Raw genomic sequence first — 18,508 nt, forward strand, 5'->3', positions numbered from 1 at the left:
TAACATGGAAATATGCTTAGGCCCTGTTGACACAACCTTCCCAGTGAAAATGCATCATGTTTGCTTTTTTTCATTTTGGTAAAATTCCCTTTTAATAGAGGCACAGTTTTGAAATTGATGTCTGTTTATGGCAAAAATGCTGAAAATGCTAATGGTTTTACAGTTGGGCCACTAGTGGGTGCTGTTTATTTTTGGAATGAAACTACACACGTGTGCAGAGAACAATATGCTGTAAACATTAGAAATAGGAGAAAACAGAAATTCACTATGGTTATTATGGTGACTGTCAAGTATAAAACTCCCAGTCCAGGAGAACACGTACAGGCGCATGCACTGTTACGCTTGTGCACATTTTTTCATGGCAAAAGTTTTGGTAAATCAGGCCAGTAAATTATTATTAAGTCTCAATGAGATCCATTGGAAACAAAGGCTAATGTGTGCTAATTGGAGGCAAAGGTACGGTACTTTTTTATGTACAGTATATCCTGCAATAGTTGCACCAATGTTAAACTGGGGTATTTGTGGTCATTTTTCATCGATTTTGACTATCCAAAAACCAAAATGAAAAAAAGATGGAGCAAAAGCAACCCCCTTACCATTCAGAAAAAAATTTCTGCACGTTATACTTCAAGCCTCAACTTTGACGCATACTTTCTTCAGCAATTCCATGTAACCATAATCAATGTTTCGCTGCATAATCGTGAATAAAAAGTGGTGTTTGAAAACAGCGATTTCTTACTCTGAAGTAACAGAGACGGCTGTGATGAAAACAAATATGGGAGAGAGGAATGTGTTCACAGAAAGCACTTTGAAGGAACAGCGAGAACTAAAAGCAAAATGAGTCACTAGGAAACGGCACTTGTGGTGAGGAAAGGAAAGCGAACATGTCAAAATACAAAATCCGAGGAAGACAGTACAAAAGCTGACCACTAGTCTCTTTAAAAGTGTGTATATATGTAGATTTAGCTTCGAGTTCCTCAGATTATTTTTTGATGGCCTCTCAAGATCAATTCTAATGGGGATATGTATGAAAGGAAATAATATATTCAGAAAGAAATGGGACATTTCACAGCACTTAATGTCCACTGTGCATATCCAGGAGCTAATGCTGGATGTATGCATAAACAATCTTTCAGTGAGGGCTTTGTTTGATTAAAATTAGCATATGGGGACGGTGTGTTCTCCAGCCGCGCTGCTGTTCGATCCCACAGGAGTTCAGAGCAGATAAGTTCTCTGCTGTAGCAGATGACAGGAGCCCCAGTTAGTCGACTGAAGGCAAATACCAAACGTGAACTTTTACCTGAACTTCATGAGCAAATATACATGTGAGAGTCGCTTCCGCCTCAGTCTGAAATAACGTGGGTGACTAAAAGGTTTTAGTCATGTTCATCACACTGAAACAAGGTCTGTAAATAGGATCATTGTTTAAGTTTGTGAGTTGATTTCTCTGCTGCCGTGTTTAGCTCCTATTTACAGAGGGTCTGTTTATTTCTTCACTCCGACATAATGTCCACAGTCTCTTTTTCCAGAGGGTTGAAACCGCAAGTCGATGCAAGTTAAACCGTAAACTTGGTGAGGTTCTTACGCCGGATTTCGATCCCGGTGCCCCACAGTCAAGACACAACCTGATCCACCACCAGGGGGAGGGGAAGGTAAAACTCCATGACAACTTTTCCTTTGGTTTGAGTTTGTGTGTCAAGCAAGACGTTCTTCAGTCCGTATGCCCTGAATTGCTCTGAACAATCACTCATCAAGAACAAACCTATGCCCAAGCATCCCAATTTTACTAACGAATACACCAAAACCACTTGTACAAGTCTTGAACCATAACCACATTGTGAAAGTTCTTGTCAGTCACTTTGGGTGTGTTGCCTCCAAAAATGACACAATGTTACTGAATAAAATGAAATACGATCTGTTGACGGTTCCCATTTTACTTTAAAAATTACCGTATGCGTGATGGATTTCCTGTGGGAATTTCCTGTCTGGCCAGACTGAAACAGCTTCCGTCAACTAGACTTTCTGTGTATTGTCACCACAGCACCGAGCTGCTTCAGGGAGAAAATAGAGCTTTGTGTAGAATTGCACGGTAACTGTGCAAATTTACCACAATAATTATAAAACACTTGTTTATGCCTTCATCAAACTGCACAAGCCAGGTTCAGGAGTGGCAGGTAGTTTTACTCCGGTCTCCAACTTTCACCTCAGAAGCTTCCAAACAGCTGATTTCACTCCTTCTCTCAACTCGTCTGAATTAATGTTCGGGCCGTTCCTTCTTAACACTCTGTCTTTGCATTGGTTGAACACTATAATAACCGACATCGACTGGATGGATGAGTGTTTGTCACTTTCGTTATAGGACTGTCTGGGGACAAAAAAAAAAAAAAGAAAGACAGCAGCCTGCTGTAACTGCACTGTCTGACCCGTTTAAACCAAACACTGTTGCGTAACAGGGCTGAGTGGATCCACACGGGCAATGAAGGAAAAAAAAAAGAAAGAAACATGCGACTAAATCGGTGCGTGTCGCTATAATGTGTTTTACACTTGGACTGGCTTTACTGAGGCCGTGTCTGCAGCACCGAAAAAGGCAACACCGTTAACCAGGAAAGAAGAAGAAAAACAAAAAACTGCCTGAGGTGTTGCAAGCTAATTGCTCACCACGATTTCTCTTCAAACTGTTCTCTGTGGAGCTTTTCCAGGCTTTACTTCATCAGCCCTCACTGTTTTCTTTTTTTGCTGCAGGCTTTTACAGAAAGCCTATAATGTTCTCAAATATTGGATTGAAACATTAACCACAATTTATCATTCACTAATATTATTAATCTCTTTTCTAAAGGGTTGATGCGTAATAGTTACGGTCACTTTTTCATTTTCATTCCCACTTAAATGGAGAAATAAATAAAAAGCCTGAATGAAATGTAATATTTTTTGGTGTTTAAGCCATTTTAAGTAGTCTAATGATATAATGGAGAAAAATAAATCAGCTTGACCTATTGTAGCTCAAATAATCCATCAGTTAACTGAGCTAATGAATAAAAATGGAGAAGGCCAGCAGCGAGCAAAGCTGTATAAGTGGATTAAAACAACACGGGAAATCTGTGACGCCGGGCGTTCGAGGGTTTTTGACACCTTGTTTAAAAACCCAACAGAAATCAAACCCTGCGACACGCCTGGAGACTTGAAGTATCTCCATCAAACCTGAGGATTCATGCGTTCGCTGGACCAGAAACAAAGAGGAGCAACATTCAGTGTCACTGCACGCCACCGCCGGCACGTCTCAGTGGATGATCGCTGAGTGTCCGCGCCAATATAATCATTTAACACGGCATAATCTGGAAAAATCCCTCGAGCAGAATGTTGCCATCGCCTAAAGAAGAAACACTCGTCTGACACGGTTTCATTTGGACACGAGGACCGCCTGTCAATTGATGGAACTACATAACGAGTATTGACACGCGTGGGTCACTTCAACTCAATATGTGTCAAAGCAGCAGGACAGGAAGGCCGACTTCATACAGAGCTTCTCAAACTAGGATGGAAAATGATGAACACCTCAACCCGTCTGATTTACCAAGATCCTGCGCCCATTTGGCGTGGCACAGAACCCAAGAGGAAGTACGCAGACCACAAGAGCTGTGATTGGTCTGCTCTACTCCATCATGGGGCGTGTTTGAGGAACTCCAGGGATCCAGATGACGGTGCCGTTAACGTTCACTGAAGAGACACTGTTGAATTCAATAATAACATTGAAGGGACTGGGTAAAAAAAAAAAGGCAAAGAATTCTAACATCCACAATGCTTTGCAAACCTCCGATAATAAGGACAACACCATGCAGGATGCTAGCTTGTAGCTTGAGCTACATTCTGCTGACTTGCATCCCAAGCTGCCAAACTTGGTACCAAGTTGCTAATTACGAACGAACAATAAACGCTATCAACGAGTGTCGTGTAGTTTGACTACCGACCATTACAGCGATGAACTACTTTGCGGCACATACGCCCTCAACACAGAACTTCCAGGGGTGGAGGGACGGCAGAGATGCTACGAACTGCCCTATGCACATTCCTGAAGCAGTAGTATGTATTAACCTTCAAAATGCATGTTTACTCAAATCGACTGCACTTTCGCTTTTTATCCAGAAAAGTTTTGTTTCTATGTTTGTACTTCGATCAATTACGGTTGACTGTGCTAACTATGAACTTCTCTCAGTACTCTGTGCTATCTGGAACACACTGGATTTCCCATATTCATGAGGGCAAACACACTAAATCGGTAGTGTGTGTAAATTAGCAAATCTCAGGGCCTGTTGACATCCGTCATTAACGTGTTTCAGCTGATTGTTTATACTTGTCCGTATCATGCGTTTCGGGTTAACCACTTCAGTTCAGATTGTACTACCACTACGTCACTTCCTCTAAATGGCGTGGTTGCGATAGGAGTCATCCATCGTTTCCATATTTATGATCCAATGTTGGAAAGACAGAGTCAGACAGGTGCATTTTCTTAAATAACATCTCGTTGCGCACTGATGACGTTTACACAATGTAATTTCCTGTAACGCCACAGTCCCAGAGAATATTCACACACGACACACGACTGTTCACACTACAAGCCGTTAGTAGATTCATCTATTAGCTGGTCGCATCGTTGCATCCAGTTGAAGGTCAGGCTGCAGAGTTGGTTGAGATTAAATGTTTTTCCTGTGTGTTTGAAGGTTTCCTCCCACTTTACAAACACATACATTTGCTTTGAATTGTTAACTTTAAATATCCTGAATGTGAGTGTGTGTTCGTCCTGTGGTGGACTGGTGGCCTGTCCGGGATGTACCCGGCCTTCACCTATCGTCAGCTGGGATCTGCTCCAGATACCTGCAGCGTTTAGTCTGATTACGTGGTAAAGAAGATGGATGAATATATTGCATTGTGTTTGTCCTGCTGCGGTGCAGTCTTCTTAATTGCTCCTCGGGGAACAAACAAAGATCCTCTGGTTCTGATACAGTGAGTTCCTACAGAATTTAATCTTTTGAAAGTCGTCAGTGAGCCGAGGCCTGCAGATGCCGGCCGTGTGAAACGAGCAGAAACTAAGTCTCTGTTTCCCTCTGCATGCAGTCTTGGCTTCAACAGCTCTAGCCATGACTGTTTCACCTTATGCAGTGGGCTTCCTGGCACTTCCATAATTTGTGTGAGCGAAAAATTCACAAGACCTTGGGAGAAGCAATAACCCAATAGAAAAGTGCGTTTGAATCAGTGCCCGTACCATTTCTCATTTCATGGTGAGCACATTATTTCCACATCAATGTCAAGGGCCTTCTCCCAAAGGAGTGAGACATATTGGGGATCAACCGTACGCTGGTCTCTTCTGATATTACATTGCAAAGACGTAGGGTCACCAGCTTCAAAAAAAAAAGAACATGGCTATTAATATCATTACATACATCATGGGAGGACTGTTCCACTACAGGGTCCGAAACCTCTCTGCTGATAGGAAACGGCCATAGATCATCTTTCCAAGAACCAGTCTGCTGTTTTGGTCCCCGCAGGAATGACAAAGTCAAGGTGACATTGGGGAGGACATCTGTGGTGGTACTTTGTAACACACTGCTTTAAACACTGAATTCTTCGTCGTCCCATAAAGAATTTTATGTATTTTACAGGTAAATATGAGCTACACCAGGATTCGGAGGCATTTCTTTAATCTATTATTCATAGAGCTTCAAACGTCTCATGCCCCGTCGTGCACGCCTTTGACTGAGCAAGTGAAGAGAAAGAAACGCAAAAAACTTGTTGAAAATAATAATTTGGGGTAAAAATAGATCTCAATTGTTCGGCGCGCATATTGGCTTGAAAAAGAACACGAAGATAGGTCAGGAACAACAGTTATTCATCGAGCATGTCAACCCATCTTTGTTCCCCTTTTTTGGGTGTAGCCACCACAAGCGAACCGCAACCCATGAAAAACACTTAACTGTGAATCCGACGTGGCTTCTGCTGCTTTTGTAAGTGAAAGTCATTACTGTACAACACGGGATCAAACATGCTTTCATACAACATGGTTTGCAGTTAGCACATTTTTGGCTGAAGTGATGTATGAACAGCTGGATCTGAGCACGCTGGCCAAGCTGCACCATATAGATCACTCTTTGGCATTCTGCCTTCACAGAGAACCCATAGTAGCAAGAGGTAAGATGTACGAGCGAGCGAGGGAGGGAGGAAGGAGGATCATACAGATACATAAAGATTTGGCTGAGAGACGCAGATGCTCAGGATTTTTTACATTTCTGTGGACATTCATGTCGTTTCAAAACCTCTCAGCTGCTGTTTTTGTTTCCTAGCGTTTACTTGGTGACAGATGGAAACTACAGAAATTAAGATGTATTTTTTGAGGGGTTAAACATACAGAACGACCTAAAATGTTGGAAAAAGTTTAGTTAGCTAAAGCGAATGGTGCAGCAGGCATATATATAACAAATAAGCTGACCTGTAAGCCCCATGTCTTGCCATCTTGTAATAATCTTTTTTTTTTTTAACCACAAGATGAAGAAGTGAGTCAATCGCTTTAGGTTTATTAGTCATGTCAAAAAAATTGTAATTCAGGAAGAGAACCAGTAAAATGGTAAATATAATACCCTTAAGACACATTTACAGATATCTCAAGTTGGTTCTCTTTATTTTAATCGTTAAATTATTGTTAAGCCTGATTGAATCTCATCGTTATGGTGCAAAGTGTACTGGTATTTTTTTTTTTTTTTTTTTAATTGTGCAGCATTCAGTTAGTTTTACCCTGAACATATGGCTCTGATGGTAATGCAAATTCATCAACAAGGTCCCTTCCTGTCGCCTCTGCATCACTGATTTATGGGCTAGTGAGAAAGTTTAGTACGGATATGGAAAAATTCCCGCAAATGTGTTGTGACATTTCTGTCACAGGTGGGATTGCAAACTCAAGCAGGCCGGTATTAACACCCAGGTCTTATGTTTGATCTTGCCTAATAAGACAAGATTAAACAATCTTAATTAAATGTAGACAACTGCTAAAACTGACAAAAACACTGCCGTCTACTCTCCACTGCCACCCTATGGACAAAACTGTCAACACATGGACCTGACCTCAGGGCCATTATGTTTCAGCTGCTTCCTTTCAGAGATTCTTAATGTCTTTTTGCACTGACTGCCCTTCATGATGCAGTTGAAGGTTTAGGAGAACCACAGTGTGAGGTCTGTAAGCAAACCAGGAAATTTCCATTACAGACTTGCTTCGAAAACCTCTATGCCACCACTCCCTGATTAGTCTAACCTACTGCATCTTTCATTTACAGCTACTGCTCTGTGACGGTGAATGACATTTGGTGTTTAGATATGAGCACTAAAAGGCACAAGCTACCCTGTTACTGATAAGTTGCGTAATATTGCGGCTCTGAAGCACGGTGTACACCAATTTACTGTAAAAACCAGGTCAATCTTCAAAGCATTTAGCTCCACATTATTCATGTCAGGTCAACCAAGCAATTTACATTCTGATCAGGCCCCAGCTGGGGAATGATGAAGCACAACTGTCATGTTACGGTTCAGACTAACAAAAGCTGGCGAGTGAATAGCACCGGCACAGCCCAGCATCTGATAAGGCGTCCGCGATGAGGCAGGCCCGGGTGCTGGCAGGCTTCAAACACTCTGCCTGCAGTGTGAGCAAAATTAACACGGGCCATTAGCTGCCAATTGCATAAGATTTCCACAGCCAACATTGTTATGATTGCAACAACAGCTCCGCTGATTCATTCGCGGAGCTCCTTAAGGTGGTGCAGCAATAACACAATGTTCAGGCACCGGGAACGAGGAGAATCTGAAGATGCTTCTTTAAAGATTAAACAGCAGTATGTAGATTGAATGCATCGAGGCTATAAAATTAAAGTGCTTCGCCACCAAAGCTCGAGATCATTTTGATCATCAAACGCCGTGGATGAAAACTCTAGTGAAGAAGCTGTGAAGCAGTTAGCACGTTAACACAACTGCTCTCTGGCAGGACTTCAGTTGGCGGTTTGATCAAACAAAGCTTTCCTGTTTCCAGTGTCAACATGAGCAAGTTCTTTCACTAGATCAAGCTACAGAAAGAGAAACAGAGGACTCACTCTAAACAGTGGAGACGGTCACATAAACAGTGACGTTAAACCAAGGTGAGCCATCATTTGTCGCCAATGTGGGGACTGGCACTGATCTAAAGATGCAGACGTAAACGGGTCTCTGGAAAATATAGTGTGTACAGAAAGGTGAAAGCTGGTGTATAATTTAGTGGCTGACTAATCCGAATATCAACCTGTCTACAGTGTGAGCTGCTTTCACCCACAGTCAGCTGAGATCAGCCCCAAGGCCTTGTGAACATAACTTCAACAAAGTCCTATAAAAGATGGATGAATGACCGAACATGACGGAGATTTTTTTCTAATTGATTAAGTTGTACTCTGAAACATGAAAAGAATTATGAGAAAGGACATAGTGTTTTCTCAAAACCAACGACTGTGGTTAAAGGCTCATAAAAGTACCATTTTAACATGTGTTCAAGCATAAACAAACATTCCAGGGGTTTCCCTAACCAACTCAGTCAGGTCTGAAACAAAAAAGGACAATAGCATAACTATCTGGCTGTCTTTGACAGATAGATAGATAGATAGATAGATAGATAGATAGATAGATAGATAGATAAAAAGCAACATTTTTCAAGTCTGACATAAATTGGTAGATGAAGGAATCAACAAACACAACAAAGTATGTTCTAACCAACGGGTTCTTCCAACCTGAACGTTGGGCACGGCCGTCCAAGGCCGCAACTACACATTTAGCATTGAGCTGATGTCAAAGACTTTGGTGGTCAGTAAATTCCTTGATGCTTGTTTTTCCACACAGCTGTGCTTGTATCTGTTTAGGTCCAACAGATTTTTTTTAACAGAATCTCTCCATTCCAAGTAACGTGCTTCCACCCATTAGCCTGCTAATCTTCTTAGCATCATTCCTCATCAGTACATCAACAACTTAAAGGCACTTTTCGTGTTGGGAGTGTGAAAATAATGACATATTAAAAGGTATTCAGTTTTGCCATGTCTTTTTATTATTAATTCTCTGGAATTAACGAATTAAAGTCCCAGCCCCCAGTAAAAGCCACGTTAAATGTTGAAATATGCATTCGCCTCGTGCTTCACTGCTTATTAAGATGAAATATTAATACATAAGGGCGACCGACTGGCCGCGCTGTTCGTGTAGCAGAACTGCAATCACTGCCAAGTTATTTGAGCTGCCCTTGAAACAAGTGGGTCGCACGCCGATGAATGAATCCGCTGTGATTCAGGTAAAGGGTTGCAGCTGAGTCGCCTTGAAGCTGCGCACACAGACTGAACGAGAGGCAGCTTCGACAACACAACAGTGTCAGATGAGCTTTAATAAATTACACCATCAACCGCCAGTGGCGTTGGTGTGGGGCAACGGGATTACACTCAGACGTTGCTCAAACGCACATTTAGCAAGTGACTTTCCGAAAGCTGAGTTTCACTCAAGCTGTTATTTGTTCCTGGTGGATTCAGGCGAGCAGACGATGAAGAAGTAGACCTATCATTTAAGAAACATCTTAGGTGATAGAATGAATAATCAGCGACAATGCTTAAGTGATACCAACACCACATTCTGAGAAGAATATGTTCTGCCACCAATGTCCTTTCACAGTGTGCAGAGGAGTTTTTCACACATTTGTCCATGTCTGATTCAAAAGGCGGGGAACTTTTCAAAGTGTGGGAGAATGTACACCACCACCCACCACCCCGCCCCCCATTAGAGCTACAGCTCCTCACATCCTCCTCAGAATCTACATTTTTCACATGATGTAAATTTGTAGATGAGTATGGGACTTCCTTTGAAAATAATTGGGCTGTCAGAATCTTGAGGTATTGAAAACCTCCTTTACTGCTGGATTCAACAGCACAAGAAAAAAATGTCACCAAAAAAAACCCAAAAACCTAAATGGCAGAATTCAAAGTGAAAATGACAAAAACATGCATCAGAAAACAGAAACTGAGAATCAGAAAGTGGTCAGAGCGTGTGAGGGGCTGAAGTTATTTGAAAAATGCGCATTGTCAATGTTCACGTGATGTTACTTCTTTCTTATCATGATTTCCTTTCTACGACTCAAAAGTGGAAAAACCCTGCTGGGTTGGCAAAAGACATCCGCCTGCCCACCATTCGACCTGCTGCTGTGTTCAATCAAAGCTCTCTGACGTTCCCCAGATGAGACCGGCACCAAACTTTAAAAAGCAGTCGTCTGAAGAAGTGTACAGTTCAGTCTCTTCGTTCAACGTCGATTTCCTGTGATTCAAGTCTTTGTTTTATTTCTCCCCTGAGTCCTTCATAATAAGACGACACTGTTTATTCACAAAGTCCACTGAAAGCATTCACATCGGGAATTGGGATGCAACTTGTTAACATTGCTTGTTTATAACAATAAATTCAACCAATATGTTTAGAAGATCAACACAGTGACTTCTAATGGCTCTAATGTTAATATTAACAACTTGCTTTATACACTTTACAAGTATTAATGTCTTCCTTTCACTTTTATGACTCAGAACCATTTTGTCCCAATATTTAAAGATAACGATGAGACAAAGTCCAAATATTCCAGTTCTTCCAGTGACTTTCAGATGTGATTTAGGTTTTGTGATGTGGTGCCTAAGCTTGAATCAAAGCAGGAATCAAAATAAAACATTAGCTTCAGAGTCTGAGTTGCTTTGGACTCACACAGACAAGCTCAATATGACAAAAGACGTAAACAGACCACACTTTGGAAACTTTCATGACAGCATCTTTCACTTCGAGCCTTCGACTAAGAAGACTCTCGAAATGAGAGGTGCCTAGTTTACAGTTGCTGATTTCCCAAAGCATTGCAATGAAGTCAAATGCTGCTTTCACAAACATACAAAGGTACAAACCGTGCAAATAAAAGCAAGTAGCGGTTTCCTAGGTGTCCTGGAGATTCTCGAGTGTCCTGTGATTCCCCAAAGTTCAATAACATTGCCTTATACTGGTGAGAATGCATTTCAGAAATTTTATCAACTCAAAGCTCAAAGCTATACAAGGTAAAAAAATATAATAATTTAAAAGCCCCATAATATACATCCTCTCAGCACTAAACAGGTAAGATGAGTTATGCTTTGATCACAACCTGCAATGACTTTGACTTGACAACTCTGGTTGCTTGTTCATTAATCCGACGCAATGGAAGCATGTGGAGACCTACTTTCAGAACAATCTGCGGCCTCTCAGTATGAGCACACCTGAACTGGCTTCACACTGGTTTGAATGAAGCAAAAGAACCAGACCGATTGTCTCAGCTGAACACGAATCTCCTGTCTTTGAAGCTGTGGGAAACCCGATCTTAAAATGTCTGCTGTTCAGCACTGGTATGTATAGCATCGCGTGTGAAGATCCATTATGGAAACTTTGACTTTGAAAGGAGAGAATGTATAATTTGCAGCTTTGCTGAAAGCTAACGCTGAGGGGGAGGGGAGGGGTTGATCACACTGAGCAAATCAAATTCTCATCATCAACACATTAGTTTATAGTAAACAAAGTCAGATATGCAGTCTTCTTTAGGTCCGATATTTTGACCTGCAAAACAAATATGAGAAAGTAATTAAGTATCAGAAACTAAATCCTTGATCAGACGAAACATTTAAAAAAAGGACTGAGACCAGTTCTCCATGCATTATTAGATGCTGGCTCCCAACAGTGGGTCCATCATTTTCTTGGAGGTTCCTGTTATTTTGCACTTTGAAGATTATTTCTTTTCGTATGTTGGCGTTAGTGGGTGCTCCACTTGAGTTTGGCGTCACTTTTCAAGTCCTGTTCACACGTTTTCCTGTGGAAACGACACATTTTCGTCGGATTTTGGTTGCTTACTTACACTGATAAGACATTGTATGTCACACAAAACGCAATTTTTTTTTTCAATTGTAATCTCTGCTTTGCTTTAGATGGGGTTGCATCAAACTGAATGTATGTAAAAGTCCTCAGTGAAGTGGACTGAATGACCCCACACCCACTCCACCAGCCACGCAGACATTTATAAAAAAAAAAAAAAGATGATTCATGTGGGAAAACTTGTTTAAACTCACAGCACTGCTGGTCCACCATAATTAATACCATATTGTTTTCATTTTTTAACAGGCTGATATCACACTGGGCTCTCTTTTTTTTTCTTGTCTCATACCAGAGGTGCGAAGGAGAAAAAAAAAGGTGCTGCTTCCAGAGATATGGAAATATCTTATTTATCCAACAGGCTCTGAGGCAAGATGTGAAACAAGATTATGGCCATCGGGTCCGTATTTCTCTTTCTACTGACCACCCACAGGCAACATGGCTACGATCAGACCGTAGAAGCTTTAATAAATATGTCAGGTTATTCCTCAAGCTATAGGGAAGTGCTCTAATATCATGGAGTTCATATGTAACTGAAAACCACTGCTTGAAATACTTAACACGTGAATTAGGCATTCAAAGTAGTGAAAATGTGCATCCCTTAACAAGGTTTGACTGAGTACCAGTGTGAGCCCCTTAACAAAAGGGCAAAGAAATGGAAAAACAAAAAGTCATATCAAGATCATGAATTCAACAAAACACGCGTCACTTTTTCCATTACTTAATATGATCTTTTTTCTGATTTTCCCACCAACTGAGAGAAACAGGGCTTGGAAATCATAACGGACTGGGAGGGTTCTTATCGGTGCACGTCCGCCATTTCTACATTGAAAATTACTCATAAACCCATTTCTGAAAGAACAACTAACCGAGATTCATAGAGCTGGGGTTCAAACAACAATCTTTCGTCAACAAATCTCCTTTTCACAGATGCTCGTTTGTCTCTACGTCTTTCCAGTTCAACAACATTTCTGCTAAATTTTCAACACAATGTTTTTATGTCATTTCAACAGTGAGATTAAGTTGGGGAAATCATTGACCGCAATCAGCTAACAGCCATATTCTGAACTGAGCAGGGGGGGAGAACAGCAGGCTGCCAGGCCAGTGTTAAAACAACTTTCCAACTTTCGTAGAATTTGGCAAAGCTGTTCTGGCCTTGCTCGTGTATACAATTGTATCCAGTTCCATATTTGGCATGACCACCATCCTGCGGTAAAACATGGTACCTGCTGTACCCCACTAAAGATATAACTGTCGAAACATCTGGAGGTTTTCATTTCAGAGAAAGGATATGGCCATGGGTTATATTCACAAGTTTCTCAAAAAAAAAAAAAAAAAAAAAAACTCTCAGTGTGGAAAATTTCAAGCAAGCCAGGCGAGCCTGAGCAGGAGTATTTTCAGGGTGGCGCATCAGTTAATTCAGCAACCATGAAATGAAACGATCCGCAAAAGTGTTGAAAGTTATTCGAAGAGTTTCACTGTTTTGGACGCTGTTGCTCACAGACGCACTCTACACCACCAAACGCCTGCATGTTCGGCTGAAACCCTTCAGTCAGATTGTTGTACAGCATCTGGGTGATACTATGCAAGTGTGGTCGGCGTACTCCCGACCACATCCTGCCCCGCACTTCAGAGAAGCAGTTTAACGAGAAGTGAGCGCTGTTGACTGACAGTGAGAAAACAGGCCGCCTTGTTAACGCCGGGCCAGCCCTTCACCGCTGCCACCAGCGTCTCGCTGCAATATTCCATCAGTCACAGCTGTCAGAGGCAAAAAAACAACTTCCTTCAAGAAAATTATTGGCATGCATACGAGGTGGGCATGGCTTGCTGCGTGTTTGATTCCTCTGATCGCATTCAGAAAGGAAATCCTGAGTTGTGGCTTTACACGGAGACTAGCAGAGCAAAGATTGTATTTCAAGATTACAGATGGAACAAACCTCATTAAGTGGAATTGCAATAAATCAATTTATTACAATAGCTCACATTGTATTTGCCAAAAGAGAGACTTATCAGTTCAAACATATGAAAATAAAATCCATGTGTTGTTTAAATTTAAAGTTTGCATATTCTTTTTCCAAGCTATATATTTATCAGTGATGCCAAAGATTTGAATTGCCTCATGATATTCAAGGTGTTTTCCAGTTAACAAGTCAAAACCTTTTTTTGTAATTTGGTTAGCCAAGTACTTATATACAAAAATATAGCAGTTTGGGACCACTAGATGTCACTGTATGGCAGCAGAATGCTGCTACGGCACCACAGAAAACCCTCCTTACTGCTGTCATTAACTGGAAAATGTCTCCAGAAAACAGTCCTACATCCCAGTGGCCCTAATAATGGCTGGGCGTTGACTAACTGGTAGAACAGACTAAAATTTCTGATGCCAGTTAAGGAGACGTTCAGCCATCCACACATCCTTTTACATGCGCAGCGATAACTCTGGATTTTTTTTCTTTTTTCCAATCATGATTCATAAGTGGACTTCCAAACCCCAAACCTCCCCGACCGTCCAGCATCTCCTCATGCCCGCAGGACGTGACGTTGACTCTGGATCCAACTCCTCTCAGAGGCAGTCATCTCCGCCGTGACTCACTGGATACTTATCCGTCTGTGTTGCTTAGCAAAATGCCACAAAATCGTTTCAAACTGACCCCAAGTGCATTTAATTTATTTGGTTGAGGCTCTGGTTGTGTAGTCCGATATGGCACTTAATAAATTTAGGTCAATGAGCATTACAGAGTGATTTGTCATCTGCTTAGATTGCCCCGGCGCTGGACCGTGGTGAGGAAAATCTGTGGATCACTTCAGTAAATTCAACAGAGACATTCATCTTTAACAGTAGCAGCAGGAATAGCTTTTTTTTTTTTAATTTACAATGAAATTCCTCTGCCGCTTCCTTGTGGGTTTAATTGATTCAAAATGATGAAAACTCTCTCTCTCTCTGAAGAGAGTTAGCACGGAGCTCACAGGACATCCCACTGAAATAAATCACACTCAAACAGCCCCAGAAGTGAGGTTGGTTCTTGTGTAAGTGAGAGATTACTTGAAACTTTACAAGGCAGAAAAGTCAATATTGCTCCCATCAATCTCCGGGAGAAGGTTACGTCAAAGTTCAATGGCCGCGATGTGCCGAGAATGTGGCGTGTGTCAAAACCTGCCAGCGGCAGCATGGACACCTGGTACCCGTCTCGAGTTGACAACACACACACACACACACACACACACACACACACACAGAACAGGAATACCACAGCTCAGGTCAGGCACTGGTACTGATTTTGAGCTCCATATTTCAAGGTTTAAGCACATAAAGAGCGCATAATAGTGAAGAGAAGAGATAAAGTATGGAAGAGAATATAGATTGTCCATGTAAACACCCCCCCCCCCCCCCCCCCCCCCGCCAGGACGCTCTCAGCAATCTACGATTGTCTAAAACATGATGGTGAAATGTTTGCAGACACTACAGCTGCGCAATGTTAGGCAAACATCTGGTATGTGAGAATATAGGAAGTGAGGACGCACCGATGCCAATTAGGGATGCCCAATATATCAGCGTTACGGTTGGTATCAGCTGATATTGGTCATTTTCTAACATAAGGGCATCGATCCAATCCGTAAAACTGGCCGCATATTAACAGTCACTATTATTTATGTCTAGTTACTCTTATGTGTGTGGAATAAGGATCTATATTTTCTTTTTTTGTTAGTTTTTTGTTTGTTTGTTTGTTTGTTTTGTGAATTAAGTTTTGGAAAATAAAGAAATTAATTACTTTTCCATATTTAGTGGCATGGTTTTCAGTGTAAAAAAATCATAGAAACTTGCTTTTATACCAATTTTGACATCAGTAAATATCTCCTATCAGCCATCACCACAGTATGAAAGCTAAAACTGCAATAATTAAACAAATAAATAAAATGGCTAAAAACAGCTCAGTGGGCTTGAAATCATTAAAATGGCAACAAACACAAAAAGCTTCAAAAATGAGTAAAACACCTAAAATAGTTTAAAAGAGTAAAACATGAAGGGTAAAACAGCTTAAACTGAAAACATTATTTTGGCCTTTCTTCTTCATTTGTCCTTGTGACTTCTCCAGTGTGGCCACCAGTTATGAAATAACTATGAATACCAACTGACTAAAATTGCTTTTGCTCACTAATTGCAAGAGTTTTTTGGATTATCGTAATTCATCTTCATTTATCTTTCATATCTACCACTCTGAATTTGCAGAGAATGGATTGGCAGTACACAAAAAAAAAACTTATTGCATTTCTGTCAGCTTCTCTTTATATTTTTATCATTTAGAGTTATAAATGTGAGACATAATGCACAGCATTAGTGAACATCCCCGATTCCAAAATCAAAGGCATGGAGTAGCTTCCTACTGTGGGTTAAAGAAAATGTTGGAAATGTGGGCTGAGAGAAACAGTCTTGTGCACTGGTGCTCAGACTGGAAGTAAGTGATGCTTTGCTGAACCAAACATGTTATTATGAGGAGCGTGAAGACACTTAGGTTTCATTAAGAAACTGGTGGGGCGAGTTAAACTACGGTGTGCATCTCGAGTCTCGGTAATTAATGGGAAACGCTGCATGCGGACGGCGCTCGGATCTAAATTTAGCGATTAGTGTGAAATTCCCATATTTAATGGATGGACGGTTTTTGAAGCAACCAGTCAATCGGGATATTACAAGTATGAGAGCAGTGTGTGTGTACGAGCTCTGAGTGTCTGGAGAAGCGAGGGCGTGACGGTGTGCTCCAAAATGACCTCCAACCTCTTGAATTGACAGAATGTTAACAGCAGTCATGCTAATTGTCCTGTTAACTCAATAGTCTAACGGGGGAAACCCTGGTTTCATTCACCATTTGAGAAATTCGAGGAAACTACTCTTAACCATGTTTGTAGTTAGAAATGACAGTATATGTAAGGAAGTAGGAACAATGCTGTTACTACAAGGTGACTATTTCCTTCTCTGTGAAACTGAAAACAATACAGACTACTCTCATTGATGATCTGGCAAACAATAACATCTAAACATGTGATCAGCGCTAACATATCAGCTGTGTTGTTATTTTTTTTCCAGGATTCCGATCAGCTAGCATGGCTTTGTGCATCCCGTTATACCGCCCCCTAGAGGTTTGGAATGCTCACAGCAGCGCCTCAGACAACACAAAGAAACAACATATAAATCCCTTGCAGGAACTGCTGATCATTTTCTTGGGTAAAGTTGTGGCGTGCAGGAATCTTTCCTCAGCTTCATCTGGCTGACTGACACGGTGATGGCCCCGGCAGCGAGGGCAGGCTTTACATTACAGACTTGCTGACATTAGCGAAAGAGAGACGTCTTGGAGGCTTTCAACACGCAGTGTGGGGAAGTGTCATCATCTTCACTGCCCTTAAGCAATAACCCCGTGTGTCTACACCCATGTGAGGAGGGACACCACTCTCAGGGATTCCAGCTCATAAAGGCAGGAAATTATAAATCTGAGACAAACTCCTGAAGAAATCTTGGTTAATAACATGTTGGCGTGTGCTTCAGAGGATCCTTTCTGACCACCCATGTCGTGATAAGTTAATATTACACTGGGATTAAGCAATAATTTAGAATATAGTGCAGACTGAACCGTGCAAACTGCTTAATAAGCAGCACTAACTGTTCTCAGGACTACGCTCTCTCTCATCCCATTTCGCCTTGTTTCACCTTCACCACAGTCCCATCACTATCAAATCTGACAATACACACATCCAATTAACTAGCACAGCCGCTCTAGACCACACACACCCATCAGGGAATCACCAGCACCCCCCAGAATACACACAGTCCAAATCAGGTTAGGGGTGACAGATTCTCCAAAGCATGCTCATGCAAACAGCACAGGATGTGCTCCTGGGGGTTCACTGCACTGTGGAAAACACCCATTCCAGGTAACCATGGCAGGGACGGTGTTACTGGGTGTGAAATGTGAATAGAAAATGCTGTGAGAGCAGAGGATCTACCAACTTCCACCTCTCTGCACGGTGCATGTGCGGAACAGAGGGGCTCGCCTCACTATTATTTACCTTGATAATGCTGCTCCTGCGCGGTATTTCGGATTTGCTATCCGGTCCCACTGAGCTGTTGGCGTTTTCCACGCCGGCTTGTCCCGATCCGACCATGTTTTCTGGCATCCCGCCACAGTCTCCATTCAGCACCGACACTTCGCAATGCGTCTTCCCGGCAGCCTCGTCTCTGGGCACGGCCGGATCCCCGAGATTCAATGGAGGAGGCAGGCTGCCGTCCTCCCCAAACTCCGCCATAGGCACTTCGATCTCTCTCTCTCTCTCGATCTCTCTCTCTCACTCTCTCTCTCTCTCTCTCTCACACACACACACACACACACACACGCAAAGCCTAATGTTTTATTATGATGTTACTCCTATTTCCCGGCTGGCCTGCAGCCCCGCTGTGAGGATCCCGTCTAATCCAGCCACATCATCTCCCGGTGCTCATCTCTGTCCGGTTCGAAGCGGAGGGGCTCCTTCTCCTCCTCCTCCGTTCTCCTCGCATTGTGCTCTGTGA

The 18,508-nt window shown here is 41.9% G+C and overlaps 1 protein-coding gene across 2 annotated transcripts in view; it reads right to left on the reverse strand.

Annotated features, from left to right (window-relative positions):
• The window catches only part of plcl2 (phospholipase C like 2), a 43,733-nt gene that overhangs the window by 24,695 nt on the left and 530 nt on the right, over window positions 1-18,508 (reverse strand). For both annotated transcript variants that reach the window (XM_030102023.1, XM_030102022.1), the window contains exon 2: window positions 18,010-18,502. In XM_030102023.1, the coding sequence (XP_029957883.1) occupies window positions 18,010-18,246 (237 nt within the window). In that variant the 5' untranslated portion in view covers window positions 18,247-18,502. The remainder of the gene's footprint in view (window positions 1-18,009; window positions 18,503-18,508) is intronic.

This window comes from Salarias fasciatus, chromosome 11 (assembly GCF_902148845.1).
Source record: "Salarias fasciatus chromosome 11, fSalaFa1.1, whole genome shotgun sequence".
NCBI classification, from domain to species: Eukaryota; Metazoa; Chordata; class Actinopteri; order Blenniiformes; family Blenniidae; genus Salarias; species Salarias fasciatus.